This window comes from Pelodiscus sinensis, chromosome 1, assembly GCF_049634645.1.
Source record: "Pelodiscus sinensis isolate JC-2024 chromosome 1, ASM4963464v1, whole genome shotgun sequence".
Classification (NCBI taxonomy): Eukaryota; Metazoa; Chordata; order Testudines; family Trionychidae; genus Pelodiscus; species Pelodiscus sinensis.
This window is the reverse complement of record NC_134711.1, coordinates 147998742-148025535: the sequence shown is the minus strand read 5'-3', so window position 1 is coordinate 148025535 and position 26794 is coordinate 147998742. Positions and strand designations below refer to the sequence as shown.

Below are 26794 nucleotides of genomic sequence, written 5' to 3'. Positions count from 1 at the left end.
ATCTTGTATCTGCCAACTGCAGGGTTCTGAAACATCTGGCCACAGTCAGAAGCCAGATGCTGGATAAAATGGACTTTCAGGACTGAGCTAGTCTAGCTATTCCTATGCTCCTAGAAGAGGTGCCTCAGGACTAGCTCAGATCAGGAGTGACTTTCTGTTTTGAACGTTTCCAGGAATTGGGGCAGCTGTCAGATGCTATGAAATCCTGGTCTGAAAGACACTGTAGAAACATGTGTCCAGCCTAGTGCAAGGTTAATCCAGACACATACACATGGGTGCAGCTCTTGGCACAACTCTTTCTGCCCGTTGCACAATCCAGAGTTGGGATGTCCATGTTCTGGCATTGTGGTGGCCTTGCGATAGACGAAGTGTTTTGAATGAGTATGAAAAGAGATTCTGTAACTAGAGACAGGGGTTGGGTGCATAAATAGAGCTGAAGGGGAGGGGCTCAATCTGTAAATTGGGATTTGCAGGTCTTAATACCAAAAATAGTGAGGAATTGTGTGGGATGATCCTCTTAACTGGGAGCAATGGGCTGAAAATACATAATGTTATGCTGGTGCCTGTCACTAAACAGATCTTTGCTGTATAAACCATCACAGGCCTGTTTGAAAGGGAAGATGCAATTACGCCATTCATGTGGTGAGCTTGCTGGAAACAGAAGCCACTGTCCAAGGCAATGGGCTGCCTGGCATGGCTCAGCCAGGAGCTAAGTCCTATGGGCAGGGGTGGCCCTAGACTAGCTGCCAGCAAGTGGTAGCCTAGTCGAACCATGCAATCAGAGTGCCCACCTCCAAACCCCTCAATAATATTGCGCTTGAATTTGGCACCCCATTTAACTTGGCGCCCTAGGCAACTGCCTAGTTTACCTATATGGATGGGCCGCCCCTGCCTATGGGCTGTGGGGTTCCCTGATTGTAAAGGCCGGGGCTAAGGGACTGCGGGGCAAGCTGGGGTGGGGGAGGTGTTAGCGGGAGAGTGCCCACATGCAGGCAGAGAAAGAGTGGTTCAGAATGGCCGTGAGAGGGAGCAGACACAGCTCCCTGAGGTGCAGGTCTGACTGGAGAGGCAGACTAACAAATAGGCAGTTTCTGTGCTCACGGCTGCATGTTCCCATTGGGTTCAGGAGAGCAAGGTTTTGTGGGCACTCACTGTCTGGCGCAGTCGTGTTTGATTACAATATACCCGCCTCCATCATCGATTTCTCCTAGTGGAAGCAGCTGGGCAAGGGCTAACCACTCGAGCCTTAGGCCCAACACTCAATTTGCTAACATCGAGAGCCAAGGCTGTGGAAACCTATCACTTGGGACGTTTCAGACTGAACGGGACAAAGTGCTGGAAAATGTACTGTGGGGAAGGAGTCAGTGTCAGGTAGATGGCTAAGGGGCTGAGAGTGGGGGCGGGAGGCTGCCCTGTTAGGGTTGCCAGATGGTTTCAACAAAAATACCAGACACACTTGACATGACATCACCATCTACATTACATCTTATTTAGAAAATACTGGACACTTATGTTTTCTCATTTCTATTTTCTCAATTTGTTTCCCGAGCAGAAAGCTGAAATACTGGACTGTCAAGTTCAAAACCGTACACCTAGCAACTCTATGCCCTGTCCTTGACTGCTAGAGGTCAGTAGCTATCCAACTCTTTCTCTGGCCCCAGCAATGGAGGGCCAGGGGGGACTATTCTTGGTGTCACCATATACAAGCCAATGGCGTGACACCAGGGATGAGTATGGCCCAACAAGTTTGAAGCTGCCATGCAGCCCTTGAAAGCATCAACAGCCAATTAAAGCAGAAGGCAATAGGGGCTGTGGTGTGGGCTCTTTCCTGGGCTCAGGCAGGAACAAGCCCAGGCCAGCGTTGTGGGCTTTTCTCCTAGGTGCCTCCTGATCTTGGGACCCCAGGTGCTGGAGCTGGGAATAGGGCTTAGCAGATATTTTTCCACACTGTTTCTCCAGAGTCCCTGACAGAGCCCATCAGGACAGCCTTTTATCAGTGCTGCATGCTTTAGTGAGTCTGTCATGAGTCATGCACAATGTGCTCCATGCTGGATTAATCCAGCCTTCATGCTTGGGATGTGATGCGGGAGGGAAGAGAAATGGATGCACGGACTAATGAGAGCTGGAAGATTCAGAAATGCAGTCCCTTCACTTGTTGAAGATGGGATCTCAATTTTAGAGTAATCTAAAGGGGCCAAGAAAGAACAATCAGAGGTCAGTGGGGGTGTATGCTAAAGGAACAGGTGGGGAAGGAGAGTCAGCTGTAGACAAGCAGGGTTTGGAAGGACTGGATTGTTGGCAAACAGCAATTTCACTCTCCCTCACACACCCCTGCAGAAAAATGTTTCCACTGACGATGGAAGTTTACAGATAGGCTGCTTGAGAACTTATTTTGATTTAAGGATAAAATTTTGACATCTTGACTGTTTGTGTTAACTGTTAAAAATTTAACTTTTTGAAACAGTGTCTGCTCTCATGAAGTGATTAATATCTGACACTCTGCTCCAAATCTTTCCACAACTTGGAAAGATTGGAAAAATGCTTTAAAAAGTCATTTTAATTGTTTTAAAATCAATTTTAATTAATTTCTGCCATGCCTATAGCTAGGACTGTAAGAACAGAACTGTATCAGAAGAAATGTGATCCAACTGGTGATTAGAACTAGATTAAATATACCCTGAACCCTCGAAGACTGGACTGCAAGTTCAGGATCTCTTGAATAAGCAAAAGGGGCGGGTTCTTGAGTGGATGAGGGGATTCACCTGGGTAGCACAGGGTGGATGAAGCTGTGGCCTGTATTAGAAAGGGAGGATAAGGGACCCTCTGAAGGTAAGGAGGTAGTCTGGATTCTGGAGTGGCCTAGGGGATACAGATTTGCCTGTGGAGCACAGTGTTGGGACCTTGAGTCTGACTGCCCCCCCCCCTCCACTCCGTGAACAGCCTTCTAGCATTCTTGCTGCTTTCCACACACAAAGCACCAATTTGGTCTTTGCCCAGATTACTTTTATTTCAAATCAAGGAACCCCACAAAGAAAAATTGTCTAGGAATGTAAAGATGCAGTGCAGAGAACACAAAATCGTAATGGGACTAGATACAACTCAGTCATCTCATCCTATCAGAAAAGGGCGGTGTAAATAAAAACAAGCCAAGGGGGTCCCTGAATGAAGCCTCTGGAAAAAGGAAGGGTTCAGAACAATCAGAATGCAGAATAATCATCATGAATAGCAACCAATTATCACAGCCACTAGGAATAGACTATTGAGCTGCATTGTGGATTCACTTATTAATACCTTCTATGGGCCAAATTTTAGCAAGACTGATCCAAATGCAAAAAAAAAAAAGTGCCATTGGGTTCAGTGTTTATTCACCTTAGAAGATAGTGCTCCACAGAGTGGTGCTATGGCTAAACTCTTCCCCACCTCCCACGTTGGCGCACTACTTGCAGAGCTCTGCCCTGACTATTGGATCCGAGTGCCATGTTCTGTTGGAGACTCTTAACCTGTATATTTTAATATAAGGATCTGCGCTTAGAGTCTTGGTGATCTTATGCAATGTAGATTATGAGAACATCATGCATTTCTCTTCCATACTTGAACATCCCCACAGGAGCAGAAGGGGAGGCAAGGGAACTGCACAGAGGCAGTGGTTATGTCTGCCTGCCCTAGTTTCTTCCACTATTTGATCTGAGGAAGTGGGTCTGGCCCACGAAAGCTCATCACCTAATAAACCATCTTGTTAGTCTTTAAAGTGCTACATAGTCCTGTTTTTTGTTTCAGCTACCCCAGACTAACACGGCTACATTTCTATCGCTGCCCTAGTTTAATGACTGCAGACAAGGGTCTGACAGTTGCAGGTTTCCAAAGACCAAGATCAGAGCAGATTCTGGACACCAGGGACTGTGAGTGGAGGCTAATGAGAAGTAGGGAGCCATATACCCCATTAAGTCTGGGGGAAGCAGAGGAGGCCTCTCTAGGCATCTAAAATCTCTGTTCCCATCATGATCCTATGACCCCTTTATGAAAACCAGGAGGGTCCCCTGATGTAGAGAGCTGCCCCAGCTAGAATGGGCATAGCCAATCTGAGATTAGTCCCTACAGGAGAAGCTGGGTTGTGGTGGTGGTGCTGTTTGGTGGGGAGGGGCATATCTGGGAGTGAAGAGGAATGGCTGAAGTATTATTGAGCTCCGGCTATTCCTGAGTTCTGTAGTTCCCTTGGGGCTGTGGGCAATTGGGAATAAATTAGAGTAGCCCTCCGACTGCTCTAATCCTTGTCATGGGCCTGAGCATCTCCCAGAAAGTCCCAAACTGCCAAGGCACAAAGCTGGCATAAAATTTTCATTGGCACGAGTGTGTTTGGGGTGTCCATAGGATGTAAAATGAAAGCCAGTACCTGCAATTCAAAGTGTAACTGACTCGTGGATTTTCAGTGTTCTTGGGGGATGAAATGCAGGAAGTCCGTTATTAGAAGCAGAAAGGAATTCTTGCCATGCTTTAATTAGTAATTGAATTAGTGTCATAAAGAGAACAAGTGAGAGGACTTGTCTTCAGAAATTATAAATGGTAAAATCAGTCCTGGTTCTCAACTTCCCCTTAGCTTGGGTGGATTTAAATCCCAGGAGCCATTTGAGGACAGTCCATTTAAATGTACTCTCACTAATTATGCTATTTTAGGGCATTTTTATTGAGATTAATAATAATTATAGCTGAATACAGGTACTTGTAAAGGGAAGTCTTTAGGAATCATTTCCACTTTCTCACTGAGGTACAGGTTGGACCTCTCTGGTCTGGCACCCTTATGACCGGTCCCAAACAAGGGGATTTACTGGAATTGGGGAGATCCCTCTCCTTATGGCCCATTCTGAACCACTGCCCCCCTGCTGTTGCCTGGCTGGCCATGGCTCCCTGAGCTGGAGCTTTCTGCCACCACTGGAGCTCCGTGGCCACTGCCAGCCCCCCACTACTGGCTAGCTGTTGAGGCCAGAACTCCCCGCTGCATACCCCCTCTCCCTGGGCTTCCAGCTGAGTTGCCACCCTCCTGCCATGCTCCTTCCCCACAGCCAGACCTCCCTATACCTGGGCTCTGTGGTGCAAGAATATCCATAGTCCTCTAGCTGACCCATGGATGCTGCCGAACCAGAGTGCCCCGTTAAGGAAGGTACAACCTGTAGAAGCTTGATATTTGGTGCTTTCATTCATTATGGGCCACTGAATACAAGGAAAAAATCCAAATGCTCCAACTTTTCTATCCACCAAAACGCCATGGTTCTAACCATTCGTTTTATATTCTTCCATGAAGTTAAAAATATTCAGGTTTAGACTATATTGGACCAAGTTTAGAGGTGAGCCAGCACAGCTGTAACTTACAACCTTAGGGGCCTATTGACTATTGTCCTGCACCTTGTACAATCCTTTACACCAATCACTTGTTTCTGCATGCAAGTTGTACCTTTCTGGCTCTATCAGTGGCAGATAAAGTCATCTTTACAATAGTTTAGCTTAAACTGGAGCTGTAGCCATGGCGTAGATGCTTCCTGCAGCAAGGGAAGGGTATTTTCTGTCCATGTAGTTAATGCATCTCTGAGAGGTGGTAGATATATTGAAGTAACAATTCTTCCACTGACCTATCTGCAACTACATGGGGTGCGGGTAGGGCAGCAGCACAGGACACACAATTTTTCGCAGTCCTAAGTGATGTACATAGCTCCGTTTAATTTTCCAATTGTTGACGAGGCCTAAGTTAAACTCTTGTAAAGATGACGTAAAACCATTAGACATGTGTCTATGTTTAGGGGTTGTATTGGGATAACTAAATCGACATCAAAGCATTTTCGTTTACACCACTGCAAATTTCCTAAAGTAGATAAGCCCTAGTTCTTGGCTCACCTCTGAATTCAGTGCCCTGTGTTTTGATGACTTGAGCCCTTCCCTCTTTGTTTTCTCTGATTTGTCTAATCTGTTGTTTAAAAGATGCTTAGTTTCTGAATCCTGCCCTGACACTTTCTTCTCTAATCTTCTCTCCAGCCAAACAAGGTTTTATGTGTTTGTTTAATTTGACATGCCAAGAGAGAAATGATCCCATTTCCTATGGATTATTGAAGTCACAAACAGATTTACAACAGAGTAAACAAAGTAACCCCCCTTCTCAAAGGCTTTGAACTAGGGGCTTCCTAATCACTTCACTTCACTTAATTTGATTTCTTTCCCTCTCTCCCCTGCTGCTGTCAAGATGACTTTCTGGCCACTTCTCTTAGAGGCTGATCCCCCTCAGCCCAGCCCTGTCCTCTGGATGAAATAATCACACACTCTTTGTTCTTCTTTTCACTAATATAACAAGCAATCCAGTTTGACAGCTTTGTACCCTTGCAAAAGGATGCCCCATCTTGTTTTTGACTCTGTAGCCCATTTCCCCACCTATCAAATTCCTATTTTCACTATGATCAAGAGCTGAAAGCACTTCCTTGGTGAGTTTTTTCTTTTTTCTGTTGACATTACTGGGAGTTTTGACACAGTAAATAATTTGTTTTGGGGCTGAATACACTCTAGTTATGCAGCCACGGGTGTACATTTTAATGCTGATTAGACATGGGCTCGAGTAACTGAGTTTATAACCAGGATTCAAATTTCCACAGAAGTGAGAGGCGTTTGAAATTCCTGGTTTTGGATGAGTTCAATGCAGAGATAGTTGTCAGCCACAGAATTCAGATCGCAAACTTCTCAAAGTTGTTGGGGTTGTTTTTTTGGTTTTTAAGCCTTACCCCTGCCCCACTTGCTTCCTCCTTCCTGGGCCTGTTTATTACTTTTACAGTAATTGGAAGGCATGTGTGGGTGAATTCAGCCTAGCAGGATGTATGAGAGAACATACTCTCTTCAGTGGCTGAATGATCAATTTAATGGAGTCTGTAACCCACTGAGTGTCTTAGCGAAACTCCACTATCCAGTTTCCTTTGAATTCTCTCTTTCATCTGGAGTCCTCTCATGCTCCCCCATCTTCCTCAGCACAATATCAAACAGCTGGAGTTTCTGCAGCCCTGAGGAGGTGGGGGTGTTAATCTCTCTGGGGCAGCCGTGACACCAGAAAAGGCTAAGGTTTATTCAGTGGTAGTCTAGGACAATAGATGCTATGGCACATACTGCTGATGAAATGTTGCTAGCTCAGGCTCGAGCCTCATAAATAGCTCATGCGAAAGCCTTTTCTTTGAGAGATGGGATGACTTCGGTGATTGGACTAAAGAGGCTTTTTTAGCTTTGTTGCTGGTACAAATCTGGTCTAGATCAATAGTAACCAAAAGTCCTTGATGTCTAAGGGCAGTTTGATGGCCAGGGTGAAAGAAGCTGATGCCATTTGAGTGCCAGGGAATAGATCTCCCTGTCACACAAACACCACCACTGATAGCAAGAGGGACCTCTGGCATTCTGAGAAGAGGTGCCCAGCTCTGTCAGGCCAAAGAAACTGACAAACCCTCTTCGTGTAGAGGTGGTTGCCCTGGATTTAGGGATGGGGCACACAAGGAGGGAATGGGGCACACAAGTACATGTTGGAAAACTTGCACTGCAGCCACTTGGGCTTTTCCCCATCTGGTAATAAACAGAGAACTAAAAGCTCAGAGCTGTCCTTTTGGCACCTTGTGCTAACACTAATTTCTCTCTGGACCAGATTTGTGGGCAATGTGTAGGGTAATTCTAAGGCACCCTTCTCTGCTCTCTTTTCCTTCCCACCCCCAATACTAAAACTGCTCGGGGTCAGTTTAGCTCCTGTTTAATGTAGAACATCTTAAAATGGCTTTAAACTATACAAACACTGATGGTCAGGCAAGTTGTCTGATTTCGGTGCTCAGCACTTTTAAACACCAGGCCATTTATATAGGTGCCTAGATGTGGATTTGGGAGCTGAATATAAGGACCCATTTTGAAGCAGAAAATCTTTGGGTGGAGGGGGGAAATGTTTCTTTTGGGGGAGGGAGGAGGAGAAGCTCAGTAGACATAAAAGTTAACCTTCTGGAGAAAGAAAAGCTTTGTAAAAGATTCAGTAAACCTGCCCATTCAAAGCAAGTGTAAAATGTAATGATACATATCCTCCGAAATCTCTAGTATACTCTCCAGGGAAAACCAGATTTGACATTCCTGGTATGTCTAAATATTTAAAAAAAACTAGCAGAAAAAACTTGGAGGGTTTTTTTTTTATGCATCATAAGGAAACATACAATTCCTGCATCCCACAAAAAAATCACCCACGTGAAGAATCAGATTCCTCTTAATGGTGGTGGTAGCTCTGAAACATCAGGACAATCTACATGTCAACATTAACTGCTGATCACCTCAGCAGAAATGTCCTCTCCCTCTGCCTGGATTTAGGGGCAGCTATGGCATCAGGAAGTCGTAGGAGCAGCTAGATTGCTGGATGAAGAGCAAGAATGAATCAGAACTCTAGGCTCCAATATTAAAACGTACCCCAACCCAAAAGAAGGAGGGAAGGCAGAGATTAATTCCTTCCTCAATATTAAAGCCGCAGTTGTCTTCCAGAGACTTAGACTACTTTGTACCTATGAAGTTACCAAAAGCTCCAACTGCCCCTTTCCCAGATATCAGAACTTTGAGCTTCCTTTCCAACAACTTCTAGGGTGCATCTACATTAGCTGTGCAATTTGAGCTATGCAAATTGCTTATCGTATTTTGATCTAATTTTGAAATAAAGCGCTATTCCGACAAGTTCACTACCCCTTGTGGAACGAGAGTTTCAGGGACGCCGGAATAGCATGCCAATTATATCGAAGTAACAGGCACATTTAAAGACGCAGAATAGCTATTTTGGGATACTTCTGGTATCCCGAAATAGTGCCACTGTCTATGCATAGCCTCACAGTGCGGTTATACATGGCAGTTCCTGAACAGTGAGACATTGCACATTTGGGAGCAGAGTCATACCAACAGAATTGAATCTCAAATTATATGAATGCATGGAGGGTGTACTGACTGGCCTGGAATGGGGGAGGGGGTAGTGACGTGGATAAGGCACACTGCTCCATAATTGCATAACTTAGGTCTGATGTGCTGCAAGGGCCACGTGTTCCCGCATAAGACCGCTTGGCTACCTAAGGTAGGGCAGAAGGTGGCAGGATGATCCTTAAGCGGTGCTGCCTGTAGAAAGTCCATGGCATGTGCACTTTGAGCTCTGCACTGAATGATGATTTCCAGGTGTAGTTTAAGATGCTAATTTTTAACCTGAATGGCTTGGAACCATCCTACCTGAGAAGACTGCCTCTCTCCTTTGAGATACTCATGCAGTCCTGGTCTGCGGAAGGGTGAACAATTCCTGTTGCAAAACAGAGGGATCCACAAAAGTAGAACTCAAGCCTTTATTTTGGTCTACAGAGCCCAAATCCGTGGGCTTATGGGGCATGCTGCATCATGGCTCAGCTCTTCTCTTGTGTGTCTGGTTAGTGAGGTGGTTGAAGGACTTCATAATCAGAGATTTTTAAGGCCTCCATGAGATCATTTAGCTTGTTGTCTTGCATAATGCAGGCCATAGGGGAATAACTGGGTGAAATTCTGTATCCATGGTTCTCAACCTTTTCTCATTTGTGGACCCTTACATTTCAAATGGAGGTTGCGGCCCTTTGGAAATCTTAAATATGATCTATGGATCCCCAAGGACTCTGTGGGGACCACGAAATGAAAACCACTGCCCTGTAGCAAGCTTAGGATTGCCAAATGGTTTCAACAAAAATACCAGACACACTTGACATTACATCACAATCTACATTACATCTTATTGAGAAAATACCGGACATTTATGTTTTCTCATTTCTATTTTCTCAATTTGTTTCCTGAACAGAAAGCTCAAATACTGGACTGTCCGGTTCAAAACTGGACACCTGGCAACCCTAATCAAGCTAGTAAGGAGTCTTCTGGGTGTGCGACAGCAGTGTTTCTCAACCAGAGAGAAGTCTGGAGGGTACATCAACACAACTGAAATTTGGACAAAACTGAATTTTTGTTTTACGTTTTACAGCACTTTTGTACTTTTTACACCCAAAACTTTCATCACCCGCCCAGCTACAATTAAGTTGTTTAAAGAAATGTATTGCAATGGTAGGAAAAAAATTGTGTCTGAAAACTGTAGGTACTGGGAGTACTTATAATTTTTTTAAAGAGATATTTTATAAAAAAAAGTTGAGAAATACTGTGATACAGCATATATTTCAGAAAGATATCAAGGCCTGACTTAAAGATTTCAGGTAATGTGGAATCTAGGCCAGCATTACATAGGTTGCTCCAATGGTTTAGTTACCAGTGAGTGTCTGGAAGTGTGTTATTGTACGCTGCCGTCTGTATACAATACTGTATTAATTTCAGTATTTCAGGGGCTGTTTTTTGATTATTGTATTTGACTGTATGACTTGTGATATTGAGCTAGAAAGAAACCTTGTATTGTTTGTCTTAAAAAGTCATGCTGTTTTGAGAAACCTCTGCTGTCCCTTTATCCCGCAAAGGCAGACAGGCTGGATCTTGGGGAGAACTGAACAGCAAAGTGCCATGGTGGATCTAGAGAAGATCACAGCTTTTCTGGTGGGAAGACTGCCACCAGTCTCCTTCTGTGTGGGTTACGTGAACAAGTACCCAGGGCCATGGGGATTCCTTCTGTTCTCCAGTGCTAGGTGAGGGAGATCTGTCTGTTGCCTCTCTATCATCAGCATTTTCTGCCTGTTTAGTGGCAGGGGAAATCTGATTATTTTTGTCCCAGAACTTCTGTAGGGGCAAGTGCCTCCAAATCTGGCCACCTCCTTGAAGAGGGATCTACTGGGGGGTAGGAAGGCTCAGAAGGAAAAGGGAAGAGGAGTTGGAGGTGAAACCACCAGACTCCAAGAAAAGGGACCTAACCTGGGAACGGCGCCTTGTCAGATCATGCTGTAGCAGGAAAGCAGGTGCCAGCTGGTGGCATTGCCAGAATTCTCCTGCTCCTGCCTCTCATTCCCTGACCACGTCATAGGCTCTGTTCTCTCTGCATGGAGGGCTGCAGTCACCTTTTTTTCCCCTCTCTTGCCTTGGACTTTCCCATCTTTCCAGTCAAGTTGTGCCTCCTGCAAGCCTAGCATGGTGTTGCCCTTCTCTCTGTACACTAAGGACCAGAGTATTCATTATAAAGCATCCTCTTTTGCCAAACAAAGATTCCTTCCAGTGGCAAATGACAGCAAGCTGTTACTACAGAGCTTATTCTAGAAACTGTAAAAAAGGTCTGAAGTGACTGTTTGGGCTGCTCTTGTTTTCCCTGAATCTTTCACAAAGTTTCATTTCTTTTGCCATCACTTCTCTTCCTCATCCTTCTTTCTCTTGCCTCCCTTCATCCCATTCACCGTTTAGTCTACATTTTCTCCTGGTGCTACCTACATAGAAATCTTCACAGAGAGAAACCAATAACTGGGTAATGCTGGCCAGACAGAATGCCTCATGGCTCTTCAGACACCTTAATTTTCCCTGTGAGTGGGCATGACACCTGCCTTACAGGAAGATCCTTATCTTACTGCTGGGGAAACTGAGTCATACAGAGAGGAAGGGACTTGCCCAAGATCTCACAATAAGCCATCATCAGAGCCAGAGTGTGGGATTTAACTTTGCCAGGTTCCCTGAAGGACAGCAGATGAATGTGTTCATGTTACACAAATGTTTGTCATGGCTCTTTACTGAAGCAATTTCTAGATGGTATAGTGGGGGGCAGAGTCAAAGCAAAGACCTTGAAGCTGCAGATCAGGGTGGGCCATGATGTTTTTGTGTTATTACATATTTATATCCCTGCTAGAGGCCCCTTAGGACATAGAAAGTACATGCTCTCTATTTAATTTTATAGACAAAGTAATTTCTATAGACCCCTATAAATTTCATCCCTATTAAAATCTAGTAGATTTTTTCCATAAGGATTCTGTTAATGTTTATTAATAGCTCCTTTTGTTGTAACTTCTCTCTATCATGATGACATCTTGGAGAGAGAGAGAGAGAGAATCACTGGAGTCAGGCTTTATTAGTGATATGAAAAATAATCCCAGTAAAATGTTTTAAAAACCCTCTAAAGTGACTTTTCTGTTAAATTTGTAGCACATGCATAATCCATGAAGCACTGATGTAGTATTAAGGCTTTATCAGCACTTGCTTGCAGTGTCCTATGTTCTGTTCTGGTCACATTGCTCTCAATGAATGGTGGCTCTTTATGAGTCCAATAGGTGCAAAGCACCCACCCCTCTCCTGAAATCAATGGGATTTGTAGGAGTTGAGCTCCTAAGATCAGGCCATGTAGATGGCAGTGCACGTTGTACCACCAATCGTGTGCAGTTACGCATCTTTCACTATGATGCATTAGAGGGACTGATCCTTCCCCAAGTCAACGGGAGTTGCAACATCTGCGGGAACAGGATTGGGCCCATGGTGAAAAGAATAATGTTGGAATACTTGCACCCCTGGGATTATTAAAAGCAAGCTACACCTGCTGTTAACACAGTACTTTACATTATAATACATTAGAGTATCATCCAGAAGCCTCAGAGAAAGGGAGCTGTGTGCTATCTGCTGCCCACACATGAGAGAAACGCGGTCCCCGCTCCAAAGACATTACAATTTAAAGCCCAAGCTTGTGACCACTTCAGCATGTGTATGAAGTATTCATGAGCAGAACCATGGACTCACAAGTGAGAAGTTATGCACATGCTTAAGAGTTTGCAAGTGAGGGGCTTTCAAAGGTGAGTCAAATCTAAAAGGCTGAGACAAGGGAAGACAATTAAATATTTATCTTTTATCTTTGATATAGGGTTAGTTTTGTAATGACACAAACTTTCCCCAAGTGCCCTTCAGCCTAGCCACCATACCATAACATACTATTGCATGTGCCATATGGAACAGTGAAGGATAAACAAAAATACAGCCGCTGGTTTGTCTGTCTCTCACGCGCTCACTCTCTGTTTTTCCATCTGCAAGGCTGTAAGTTTCAAGAGCTACTTTCCTGCCTAAAGGCTGTGTTTTGTGTAAGAAAGTCACTCTGCTGCAGCAGCTCCAGCTTCTAACCTCTCTCTATCCCCTGTTGAATAGGGTGTCAGGAGCTTTCACTAAGAGCCGCCCCATACCAAGTCCACAAGACAAGGGGTGGTGGAGGGACCCTCCTTCTTTTGCCAAACTTTTCAGCCCAACTCTCCCAGCTTCCGCTTCTATGGAAACAGAGGAGGGGGAGGGAAAGCACCAAGACTGCTACTTTGTGTGTGTGATTCTTTAAGCTCACCCCAATTTCTGGGAGATGGGGCCCAGAGAATCCATCTGATGAACATTATTAGTATTTGGGGGAGACTATTGTATGTTACCTTCCTTTGGGGGAGTTAGTCTCCCCTCCCCCCATGTCTTGCTCCTCCTCTTTTCCCTCCTCCTCCTGAGGGGGAGGAGGGGAATGGGAGGGAGGCACCAGAAGAGCCGCAGAACTGGTAGCAAAAGAAGGGAATTGTTTGAGAGTTCAGTCATCCAAAAAACCTCCTTCCATGTGGCTGCCCTGATTCCAATGTCTTTCTTCCTCCTGCAACAGCTTCCACCTCCTTCTCCCCTGAGCCTGGCAGAATCCCTCCGCCCCTAAAATTATCCCTAAAATCAACCAGCACGAAAAGAAAGTAAGTCCCCAACTCTAAGCCCCCCAGAATCTTTTGCTGAATTCCAGATCCGGCCTGGAACTTCCCAGCCCCTGGACTTTTTAGCCTCTTTGTTGCTTCTTCTCATTTTTTGTGTATCTTTGTATTTCTCCTTCCTGCTCCATCAGAGATTTCCGGTGAGTGAAACAGCTGGGGGTGAGGTGGGGTGGGGAGGTTAAAAAAAGTTTGTTTTAGAGAGAGAAGTTCTGGTGTCTTTTTTCCCCCCTTCTTTCCTTACGCTCCTACGGGTAGGAGCCGCAAAACTGCGTGTCAGCGTCTGGGAGGGCTGTTTGCTGGATGTTTTTAGGGCAACTCTGGTTTGTGTTTTTATGGAAGAACGGCCAGGGAGGAACAGCTTTCCCAGCTATTCCCTCGACCTCCTTCTATGGTGAGTTTTGATTTTGGCTGGGCAGGTGGGATTTGGAGGCTTGTTTATTTCACTCTGTCTCTCTCGTCAGTTTCTCGGCTTTAATGGAGGGCCCTGCACGCACTCAGTGGTACTGCGGCTCCAGTGCCCCAAACTTCCCCAAAGATTTAGTCAGCTCGGCTCCCTTCCCCGGGCAGCAAGAGACAAGGGAGGGAGAGGAGGAGACGATTTAGAAAATCGATTTATTTGCTCTCCCCCACCCCATCTTTCTTTAAAAAAATAATGGTTTTATTGACAAAACTCCTGGGAGTTTTCAGAAAAGACAAGTAATGCAAAGGCATCTTGGTTTGTGATTATGTGGAGGGGTTCCTGTTGCAGAGAAGCGTGGGTGGATGTTCTGTAAGTGAAATGTTTCTTCGCTGCCTGCATTTTCTGCTGCAGTTGACGTTTTAGTCCTTATGCCCAGGTGATCGGTGAAATAGTCTTGGGGGGCTTAAAGGGGGAATCACTTTGTGCTGTGTGGTGGGACTGGAGAGGGTGTTATGCATGTGTCTCTGTTTGTATTGCAATTTAGGCAGATCCCTGTTACCTTGCCTTTCAATAGAAAATGCACTGATTCTTTAGGGGAGGGGAGGGGAGGGTTTAAGATTTATAACAACCTTCAAATTAAACTTGTTTGATTAAGAGTTTGGAAGAACTTGCTAATCACAGGACAACAGTAATAGAATAAGCAAGCACCTTCCCTGACACCCCCAGGGGGCAAAGCTGATTTAACACAAATCTTCATTTGGACCCCACTGGGTAGACAGGTTTCAGTTCCCTGAGTATGTTTCACAGAAGCTGAGGAAGAGGCATTTCAGGATCTATGCCAGTTGGTGGGTTTTTTAATGACACTGTTGCCTGTACATATACTATCCTGTGTATGAACAGGATAGAATGATTCTATAATATGTAGGCTGTGTGCATCCACATAGAGTTTCTTGCATGTCTTAATTTGTTTGATATACTTGATACCTAATTCCCTCAATTTCTGTGCAGCTACTAAGCAGCTCTGTGCAATGTCATTTGGATATGTCCATCTGCAGCCATAAAGTCAAGCTGCATGTCCCCTGGATTTAAAAAAAAAACAACTTTTCAGCACAGAAACTATTAAAAGAAGGTGGGTTTTTTGTCGTGGTAGGTTTTGTTTGTTTTTGTTTTGCAAGTACGATTCTATTTTAGTTTTCCTTTTGGAGAGTGTGCTTTCTCAATCTCCCTAGGTTTGGAAGAGAGAATATTGTTGGCTTTGCACATGCATGTGCACACAACACCTTTTTGGTGGGTTGGATATTGAGGTTTATGGCTCAGGGAAAGGTTTCGGAAGAAACACCATGAGGGTTTGCAAATGATGGGGTTTTTTTTGTTGTTGTTTAAATTACCTAAGTAACTGAATTTGAAGTAGCTCCCCTTGCTCACAGGAAGCATTCTGGAGTCTGCTAGGGGAAGATACAATTTAGGCAGTTACAATTTTCCCAGAATGAATGGATTTATCTGTGGCAAGCAAGAAATCAGTGGTGTTTTTTGCTTCTTTTCTATTACTCTCTCTAACCCTGCAGGTCTAAGCAGGTTAACCTCCCAGTGAGTGTCTTCTATTAGGACTGAAATCAGGCATAGTGCTACTTTCCTTGTGGATGGAGTTCTATTTAATAAAAAAGGGCATGTGAAGGAAGCACAAAGCCCTAGTGCACAGAACTGGAAAGCCTGGAGAGCATGTGTACCAGGGCACAGCCAGAGGGGAAGGGCAATCCCTAGGCAGCAGGGATAGGATGCTATAACTTAGAAAGTCCTGCAGGTGTATCCAATTTATAGTGAGGGCCATGAGATGGTGGAGGAATGGAAGGAAGCCACCTTAGGCCAGGTCTATACTGCAGGGGAAGGTCGGCTTACGGTACGCAATTCCAGCTACATAAACAACATAGCTGGTGTTGACGTGCTTTAAACCAAACTTTGGTGCTATTCCCGGGAGATTGACAGGAGAGACGTTCCTGACAACTTCCCTTATTCCTTGCGCTATGATTGACAGGGGCACCCTCAGTGTTCGATTTAGGAGGTCTATACTAGACCCACTAAATTGAATGCCAGAAGATCAACCACTGCAGCATCAGCCTTCCCCTTTAGTATAGACATGGCCCTAGCCTCCACTGCACTGTTGAGAGCTGTAGCTCAGAATCTCACCCCTAGGAGGGCTAGTTCTGACTACAATCCTAGTCAAGGCACATGAACTGCTAGAGTGACTTGAAGACGACTAATAACAAAACATGTAGTTTACCCATTGGGGGCAAGAGAAAAGGTAAAGTAGTTAAACTATATCTTTTAAAACCCCCTCTGGTCATTGCACACTGATGGCCAGATTGTGGTGCATAACTAAGCAGCTGAAGGCTGAGGAATGGCTCTAGATTTAGCTTGGTGTAACAGATAGTCCAGTGTCTTGGGACCAAATTTGGTTACCACAGACAATGAGGGTTCATATTTGGCCTCATTCTGTTCCCATTAGAATTGGTGGGAATTTTGACTTGAGTGATAGAGGAGTTAAGCCAACTTGAGTGGTTTTGAAATTATAGTCCTGTGGGAATTCTGCAGTTGTTGCCTTTGGAGCAATAGTAAAATTGCAGAATTCTCCCAGGACTAAAATTACCACCTCAAATATGTTCTAGGGGAGGTCTGAAAGGTTGAGCTTGTGGAGTATTTGCTGGGATCTATCATGTTAAATTCCTTATTTTGCTGTCTTGTAGTTGTTGCGTTATGGTCAGAGGATTGCTGATCTTTTGGCTCAGGGGATCTGCCTTCTGGGTGGAGCCTGTTCAGTTTTAAAGCTCCTTCAGAAACATTCCCTGGAACTCCTGTTTTATGTGCTTGTTGCAGTAACCAGCCACTGTGCTTCTACTGTAGAGCTGAGTCAGCCCATTGCTTGTGGAATCGCAGTTCTGAAGATGCAGCAGTTTGGCATGGTTATAAATAGGGTTAGAAGGATCCGATTTTTATCTGTAAATGTCTATTTCACCATGTTCACCTAAATGGCCAAAAAACACATTTCCAGTGTTGAGGATTGAATAGTTACAGATAGGCAAAGTAAGAAAAATGCAGCTTGAGAACTTATTCAAATTTGATTTAAGGCTGTTGACATGGGTGTTTTAACAGGCATAAAGCTTGAACTTTACAAATCGCATCTGCTAGTGTTAAAAAATTACCAGATTCTCCCCCAACTTCTCACAACTGCGAACTTTCAAATGGACAAATAGAAAAACATAAAATTAAAAATCAATGTCCCGTGTAGAAATGTTTAAAAAAAATCAACTTCTGCCAAGTCTAGTTATAAAGAAGCTTGATATAAAGGCAACTGTTTCTCTAAGTCAGAACAAACTCCCACGGGTGTTTAACACCTGTTTGTTCCTGTCCTAAGGACTCTGGTTGGGACATCCTCTTCAGTTACCCTGATGGAGTCTTGATAGCCACACCATTATGGCCACACATTGCTAATTGTTCACCAAAGCAATAGTGCAGCACAGTGAGGGTGCCAGTAGACTGTGAATGGCAGTGCAGGTGTGGACTTCTGGGAAGGGGCCAAGGGCTATTAGGATGGGGTGAAGCACTATCGAAGTCTCTTGGCTTCACAAACAATCCCTAGGCAGGGAGATGCAGGTGATCAGCATGCCTCTGACCATCCGGTAGCCCCCAGATCAGTGCTGCCAGACCTCATGCAACTGTTTTGATTAGGAATGGTGAGGTGAAGCTGTGCTGAGCACACACAGCTCTTCTGTATTCATAGTGGCAGAGTTTAAGGTAGACGGAGCTTGGTCCTGCCTTGAGGGCGGGGGACTGGACTCGATGACCTCTCGAGGTCCCTTCCAGTCCTATTATTCTATGATTCTATGAAGGTTGGGAGGGAGGGCAGTGTAGAAGACTTTAACATATCCTTCCATTTCCTGGCTCTCAGTGATGGAAGTTTAGTTGCCCATGTTTGGGAAGTACATGAAAGGGTGGCAGGAAACCTTCATTCAGCATGGACTGTAGGTTTTTGGCAGTGTATAATGGCCTGTGGATGTAAAATGACCCAATCCCAGTGAAGTTGACAGCAAGATACACTCCTATAAGGTTTGGATAAACATTCAGAATTTGTGGTGGCTATTCAGATCCAGAAGGCCTATAACAATGAGCGGGGGACTGTCACTGAGCTATAATGCTGGGCTCATTGGTTAACCTTCATGGTTATTCTCAAGCTCCATCTCTTCCCCTCCGTGCTGCTGCCTCTGTATCAGATGTGATGATTGTGATTATACTTGATGGTTGTGTAGAGACCATAGGCTTCTTGGAGTTTAATCCAAACCTCTTAGGCTACGTCTACACTAAAGGGTTTTTGTGCAAAAACCTGAGGAGTGTCCACACCTCAAGCACGTTTTCGTGCAAGTAAATTTACAGTAAATCAAAAGAATAGAGGGGTTTTTGCGGTGTAGGGATTCCTCTTTCTACAAGTAATAACTCCTTTTTGCTCAAGAGTTCTTGTGCACAAAAGGTGTGTGTGGACGGGCAACAGGATTTTTTTTCACAAAAAGAGCCAATCGAAAAAAGCACAGGTGCTCTGGTGGCTATTCTTTCAATAGCCATCAGAGCTTTCTTTTGAGAGAGTGTCCATGCAGTCTGGACACTCTCTTGCACAAAAGCACATTGCTTTTGCGATGTGCTTTTTAGTATGGATACCTCTTACACAAGAAGTTTTTGTGCAAGATCTCTTCTGCAAAAAGCTTCTTGTACAAGAAGCCTGCAGTATAGACTTAGCCTTAGAAGCCAGGCCCTAGCAGAATATGGGCTGTGGGTTATACAAGTTCAGTCAGGGATTGCAAGTAAATCCCTTTCATCCCACTTGGTCCATCTTCTCTTCAGGAGTTCAGCAGTTTGCTTATAACTGCCAGTAAGTCTGTCAACCAAACCTCACTGGTGGGAATTTCATGTTGGCAACCACAGATCCCATCCAGCAGAGAAATAAGTAGAGTCAGGGTCTTAGTGTGTATGGATCCTTTTGCAGGGCACTGGATTCAGTGCCAAAGATTCTATACTGATTTTAGGCATAGGCCAGTGGGTCAGGAAAGTCCCCTTTTGCTATAACGATACAAATGTGGGACCGTGAGAGGACTGTCCCTTTAAAAACTCCAGCATTAACTTTCTAACATCAGACCAGAACACTTTAGGTTATTTTTATTTTCTCCAAACCACTTAAATTGCTTGAAATTAGAGGCTTTCCACAATGAAGAGTTGGTGCCATCTGAAAGTTGGCGGGCCAAACTTGCAGGTTAGCTAGAGTCCTCTGAGCCATTACAGAACAGTAAATAAGGTCTTGTCTACAGTAAGGAAACTTACCCAAGTGTAACTCCAGTGAAGTAGTCACATTGATGTGATCAGTGTTCCTTGTAAGCTGGGTGCTTGTGTTGCCGCACAGGAGAGATTCAAATGCCGCTCAGCTGATTGGCAGAGCACCCTCAGTTAGGTTTTTTTTGTTTCTATTGGTGGTGCATATTCACACATGCCTTGGTGCACATAAAATTTATTCTGCACATGGATGACAAAATTAGGAAAAGCTTTGGAGGTGACCTCCTAATCTAGATGCCTACTGGGACTTACCCTACTGCTGCTTTATCCAGTGATGCACTAATACAAACTGCACCAGCATAGCTCCTGCTATACACTGCAACAGCGTAATTAATTAGGGGTCCAACTGATAGAACTATCTGGGTGTTTTCCTTCATGTAGATAGGGCCTAAAGCTGGTTCAAAACAAAGTAGACTCTGCCCATCCTCCCCTCACTGAGTCGCACAGAGATGATTGAGGACGTTTGGGAGACCCTGGTTCAATCCCTTGGCCCACCAGATGGCCCCTATGACTTTGGAAAGTCAGTTAGCCTCTCTGTGCCTCACTTGCCCACTGGTAAGAAAGCACCTCCTTACCGCACAGGGGCATCATTAAAGACTAAAAGATGCTTCAAGCATGGCAGTGAGGTAAAAGGCTTGTGCTGGGAGGGTGGGAAGCTTTCTGGGGACTCTGCAGTGCTTTGAGATTTGGAAAATAAGCTGGCGACTTGCTCTAGAAGACCTGTTAGCTGAGTGTGACTATCAGGGAGTCTAGTGTAGGTAGCACCGTTGCAACAGATGTATGGCTCCAACTGGTGGTGGTACAGAGAGATCAATGTGATCTTCTGTTTCATGCAGCATGCATTTCCACCAAGTGCCTCCTGCCTTTTCACTCCCCTCCAGCCCTCCACTTCTAGTTTTATGCAGACAATCACACCCTTCAAAATCTTCAAAGAAGCCCTTTGAGAGTAGGGGCAAGAGAGACCCATCTCATCCATTAGGAACATAACTGCCAGTGAAAAAATGCCTTTAAAAACAAAGTCTGAACTGTTAGGCTATGTCTACACTGCCCTCTCTTGCGAAAAAAATATGCAAATGAGGCAAAGGGTGGACTATTGCCACGCCTCATTTGCATAATCAATTAGGCTCCGTTTTTGCGCACGAGACTTTTGCGCAAAAAGGAGCCGTCTACACGGATCCTTTTTGCACAAAAAATACTCCTTTTGCTCAAGAGCTGTTCCTGGAAAAAAGCGGGAAAACGGCTCTTGTGCAAAAGGGGGGTTTTGCACGAAAAGGAGCCGTGTAGATGGCTCCTTTTTGCGCAAATACCTCTTGCGCAAAAACGGAACCTCATTAGTTATGCAAATGAGGCATGGTGATATTCCACGCTTTGCCTCGCGTGCATATTTTTTTTGCGCAAGAAAGGGCAGTGTAGATGTAGCCTTAGTGTTTAAAATCCAAAGCCTAGATTAAGTCCATGCAGAGGCCTTCTCGCCTGAGATCTCACTGGCAATATACCATGCAGCAAGGATTCTCTCACACACACAAGTGGACAGTTCTTTGGAAGCCAGTAGTATTTTGAACGATGAATAATATTTTTACATTCATCTGGTTCCTTTCATCCCAGAGCGCTCCAAATGACAGATAATGCATAGAGAGATCTCTTCACTCCACCCCTTCCAACCAAAGGCAGTCCGTTCTGGGGTGGGAGGGTGGCACTCGACCAGTGCATGGCATGGCAGCACAGCCGTGGGTGGTATAGGCACATTTTGGCCAGCTGCTGTCCAAGCTTGCCATTGCCAGCAAGCCCTTCCTTTTGGGCCCCTGGGCCAAAGGCGACTGGCATAGGATTTAAAGGAAAGCTGAGCATTGAGTCAACAAGTCTGAGCTGTGTCAGGCCAAGAAGTCGGGAGTGCGTTCCAAAACTGAAGAATTCTCTTGGATATCCCTCAGAGTGGGATTTTCCAAAGCACTAAACCTTGTCATTTAACACAAGGCCCATTGAAAGTCAGTGGACCTTGTGCTCCTAAATCACTTGGATGCTTTTCAAATTTCAACCAACTCCCTCTTTAAAAGCAGAGCATTGTTTTCTGGAGAGCCATCACTGACCGTAAGTGTGGTGGACTCACAAGAGAGCCAGGTTGTCTCTCAGGTAGCTGAATTTCCATCCTGTTAAGGTTCAAACTATCTAGCTCCAAACCACCACCTTAGACCCCATCTGGAAACTATTTGGAAACTGTCTATGAGATATCGATGTGATGTGATCTCTGTGCAAGGTCTTACTATGTAGGATGTGATAATCTGTGTGATCCCAAGCTATAGTTCCACATCAAGAGTGTTGCATTAATCTACTATCAAGAAGGCAAAGGCATGGATCTTGGTAGTAGAGGGGACCTTTGAGAAGAAAGATCGCTCCCTTCTCAACCAGCACAGGTGAAGGAAAGCCTTGGCCATCTGTGTGTATTTATGTGGCCCACATCACCCTAATAACTAAGTTTTTCACACACATTGAGCTATGGCCTCTTGCATTTCTAAGGCTGTATCCATCTCTACTCCAATGGAGAGCACAGTGCTGTATTATCATTAATGAATATAGTTTCACAACATGCCTTTTTACTATCTCTACCCTGTCTAATACGATTGGGGACTGGTCTGTGGCATACACATGAGTAGAAGTCCTTTGTACACAGTAAATTGCATTTGCACCACATACTACAAATTGTGTTGGATCTGGCTTCTGCTTAAATCGATGTCAAAACTCCCAGTTATTTAATTAGGTGCAGGTGCAAGCCTTAAATATACCACAGAGAGTAGAAATGAAAACATGCTGGCCTCACCTAAATTTGCAGTTGAGTGAATTTCATTCTCAGTTGCATGTCAGGGAGGGTAAATAGAAAGTAAATAGTGTTTCTACACATGCCACATGTTTATGATTGCAGACCCAAGTGGTAAATCATATTAATTACGCACCTCTGGCCACCTCACCTGCACTCTGCCCACAAATCCATTTCTGCTGGGACTGCTATGGATAACTCAAATCTCCAAGCTATTTGAGAGAGCGACTGTTTTTAAAAAAAAGACCAACAAACAAGTGCCCGTATGTTTTATCAGACCAAAAAAATCTGAACATAACCCAGTTTAGATAGCGGAAGGGTTTAAGTTAAGAGGAGGTTTGTTAATGTGACTCTCCAGGTGAGAATCTGAGAAGAGCCTCTTGCTCCCTTTTTAATCTAAAATCTAAATTTATTATTTGCATTACTAGAGGAATCAGATGAGTTCTAGTCCCCATTGTGCTAGGTGCTGCGCACACATGTAGTGAGAGTGAGTTCCTGCCTTAAAGAGTTTACATTCTAAATGGACCAGGCCAGCAAAGGATGGAAGGGGAATCCCAGTGAAGTGACTAGCCCAAGGCATCCAACAGATCAGTGACAGAGTTTAGAGTTGAACTGGTGTTCTATCCATTGGCCCACCCTATCTTTCTGAGGAGGCCGTCCCAGTCAAACACTTGGGGATGTTTTGTGTTAGCTTCTTAGCACCATGCCTTGAAGATATACTGTTACCTAACAGCTTAGGGCAGCAGTTCTCAAACTTTTGGGGCTCCAGAGCCCTTTACATGCGTAAAAATGTATGCTGCGCCCCAGCAGTCCACTGATTGTGTGTGTTGTACCTATCGATGTTGGCCGCATTAGACTTCCAAATTTTGTGAAATTTTGTACATATATTTATCAACTCATGTGTGTTTTATTCATAAATAATAACAATCAAATCATTTACTTGTACTATACTTTTTTATTCAGATTTTAAAACACAACATTTTTATAAGACAAATGACTGCATTTTGCCCCAAATCAAAAACAATCATTATTTTTAGGGAGAAGAGTGGGCTTGCTTTCTATTCTTACAAAGTTCTTTAATGTCTGGCTTGATAGAAGAAAGTTGGATTTGCATGTCTGCTTCTGCATCCAGTCTGTTGCGGTATTTAGTTTTGGTTGAAGCGTGTGAAGAAAATCCAGCCTCGCACAGATAAGTAGTGGTGATTCTCAGTTATGCTTTTGAAGGCTTTCCAGTTTGTCACCCTCGCGGAGCCCCAGGAGATGTCTCGCGGAGCCTTGGAGCTCTGTGGAGCACAGTTTGAGAAACACTGGCTTAGGGTATCGGGGTAGCTAAGTTAGTCAGTAACAGGAAAAAACTGAAAAAACAACGAACAGTCTGGTAGCACTTTATAGAGTAACAAAACATGTAGCTGGTATCATGAGCTTGCATGGGCACAGCCCACCCACGAAAGCTCATGACACCATCTACATGTTTTGTTAAAGTGCTATCAGACTATTTGTTGTTTGTTTAAGCTTAGGGTATGAGTGACTGTATCGCTGGTGGGACAGCAAGTGCAGGCATACCTATGCTCCTTTGGATTGAGCTAGCCCACTAAAACTAGCAGTGCATCAGTGGTGGGATGGGCTGATTACCCAAATAATTAGTGAGGGGCTGGGACTAGGTTCCTGATTGCTCTGCTCTGCTCTATTACTGTGATGGGCAGGCTAGTGAGCAGGCCACATGAATGACCCTCCTTCATCTCAGCAGACTGGTCCTCTCCAAGACTCCTGGGATCGTGTCGCTTTGCTAATTGAGCTAGTGTGCTTAGAATTTGCAGGGTTTGGTGACGGAACTGTAGCAGCGTTTTGATTGGATGCCGAGAGAGCACATGGCTCTCACAGTGTTGTGCGCAAGCCGCACGCCCCTCACTTTACATGCCCCCTTGCTTCACATGTGTGAGGCTTTAGCGGTATTGGTGGGGGAAAGAACTATGAGGATGGAAACCAGCAGAATCTAGCAAACCTGTGTATGGGCAACAGTGAACAAAATGTCTTGTGGGCCGCACACAGAACCCTGATGGGCTGCAGGCAGCCTCCACGTCACAGGTTGTCCACTACTGGTCTACTACGTGAGCGGAAGACAAATGTCTATAGGCGCTATTAGTTGTGGGGCCGTTGGCTGGCAGCATCACTTGCATGTATCCATTCTGTGTTGCAGGGAAGTGAGGGAGTGATCTGGAAGATGGTGGTTTGAGGTGCATCATGGGAGGAGTGGAGTGATAATGTGCTGCTCATCATTCTGAAAGCAGGGAGGGATAATTATACCTGTGGTGGGAGGGAAAAGGTCATGAAGGGACTTTACAAAACTGGTGACTGAGCAAGAAAATGGCAGATGAAATTCAATGATGATAAATGCAAAATAATGCACATTGGGAAACATAACCGCAATTGCATACAAAATGATTGGGTCTAAATTAGCTGTTTCCACTCAAGAAAGAGATCGTTGGAGTCATTGTGGATAGGTCTATGAAAACTTCCGCTCAATGGGCAGGGACTGTCAAAAATGTTAATAGACTGTTAGGAAAGAAACAGGTAAGAGAAAATATTATGGGGTGAGCCTATACAATGAATACTGCATGCAGTTCTGGTTGCTCTATTGCAAAAAAGATACATTTGGGAGTGGAAAAAGTACAGAGAAGAGCAACAAAAATGTTTGGGGGATGGAACAGCTTCCATGTGAGGATAGATTTAAAAAGACTGGAACTGATCAGCTTATAAAAGAGACAACTAAGGGGGAGTGTATGCTAGCACTCTATATAATCATGAAAGGTGTGGAGAAAGTGAATAGGAAAGTGTTATTTGCCTCTTCACATAACACAAGAATCAGGGTTACTCAGTGAAATGAGTACAAAGCAGGTTTGAAAACAAGCATAAGGAAGTACTCCTTCACCCGATGCAGTCAGCCTATGGACTTATTGCCAGGGGATATCATGAAGACCATAAGCACAACTGGTATCAAAAAAGAATTGGCTGTGTTCATGGAAGACAAGTCCATCATTGGCTATTAGCCAGGGTTGTCAGGGATGCAGCCCAATGATCTCGTTGCCCCTAAACTTTGGACTGCCAAAAGGGACTGGATGCCAGGGGCTGGATCACTCAATTGGCCTATTCTGTACCTGAAGCATCTGGCAACAGCCATTGTCAGAGACAGGCTACTGAGGAAGATAGGCCATTGGCTTGACCCAGTATGGCCATTCTTTCTTACATTACTCCATCCTTTTTGCCCTTCTGCTTTTCCACCTTCCAAATCCAGGTTGCATTTGGTGCACCAATATCAACCTAGCTGGATCAAAATGAAGTGGAAATGTTGACTCAGTTGCTGATATGTAATTTCAAAAAATTGGGTGTGTTGAGAAAATTTATGCGTTGAGAAAATACCCGTGTTGTGAGATGGGGAAGTTTATGTGTGTGCGCATATATATTCCTACCCCTCTCAATTACCAGTAAAACTTCTCAGGATCTGTGATGAAAAAGTTGTGGAGGGAAGGAAAAACTGGACTAGGGTTGGATCATGGTTAAGATGCTGTACTCAGAGGCTTAGTCTACGCTGTATAGTTTTTGCGCAAGAAGTCTTTTGCAGAAGAGATCTTCTACAAAAACGTCTTGTGCAAAAGCATGTCCAGACCTCAAAGCACATCATAAAAGTGATGTGCTTTTGCGCAAGAGTGTGTCAACACTTCATGGACACTCTTGGACAAGAAAGCTCTGAGAACCTGTGCTTTTTCCGATCGGGGTTTCTTGCACAAAAACCCCTCCGGAGCGTAGAGTTGCCAGGTGTCCGGAATTCACCCAGACAGTCCAGTATTTTTGCCTCCTGTCCGGTAAAACATTCAGAGAATATCGGACACCTAAAATGTCCGGTATTTTCGGATTTTTTTCCCCTGGTCAGGAGGTGAAGATGCCGGGCACCTGGCAACCCTACAAACACTCAGTGCCGGGCCTCCTCCCCATCTTCCCCCGAACCTCTCCCGGCTCCCAACACCCCCAGCCCCCATGCTTACCTGGTTCTGCAAGGCTGCTGGCATAAAATGACTGCCAACCAAGGAGAAGCAATGCTTCCCCTGGGTCTTAGTGATTGACTGCTCCCGTTCCTATCCCTGCACTCACTCTTAAAGGGGACATGCTGTTTTAATGCTGTTTTGTTTTTAATTTTAATTTTAATTTAATTTTATTTTTTGCTTAAGTCTGGGAGTCCTCTTCCCCCTCCCCCAACATCTTTGGTCTCCCCCCCCCCCCTTTTTTTTCCCTTCAACAGAATTTTTTCCCGTTTTGGGGGGGTTTTTTTGGAGGGGGGGTTTGAGCGCAAGGGTGTTCAGTATTTTTGTTTCAACTGGCAGCCCTACCGGAGCATCCACACATGCCTTTTTGCACAAGATCTGTAGCCCAAAAAAGGAGTTATTCCTTGTGGGGAGAGGAATAACTACCGGCAAAAGCCCTCTGTTTTGACTATTTACTTGCGCAAAAAGGCACTTGAGATGTAGATACTCCACTGGTTTTTGCACAAAAATGGCTGGTTTTGCACAA

General features: G+C 44.6%; 1 protein-coding gene across 5 annotated transcripts in view; it reads left to right on the top strand.

Annotated features, from left to right (window-relative positions):
- BOC (BOC cell adhesion associated, oncogene regulated) overlaps positions 1-26794 on the top strand; it is a 135291-nt gene that overhangs the window by 43017 nt on the left and 65480 nt on the right. For 2 of the 5 annotated variants that reach the window (XM_075906681.1, XM_075906699.1), the window contains exon 1: positions 13417-13634. The exons of 1 other annotated variant lie outside the window; for it this stretch is intronic. Coding sequence is in view for 1 of the 4 variants with exons in the window: in XM_075906671.1 (XP_075762786.1) it covers positions 14038-14040 (3 nt within the window). In the remaining 3 variants the exon portion in view is untranslated. Of the gene's footprint in view, positions 1-13416; positions 13790-13904; positions 14041-26794 lie in introns of those variants that run through there. 2 more of the 5 variants (XM_075906690.1, XM_075906671.1) reach the window with 2 other exon arrangements.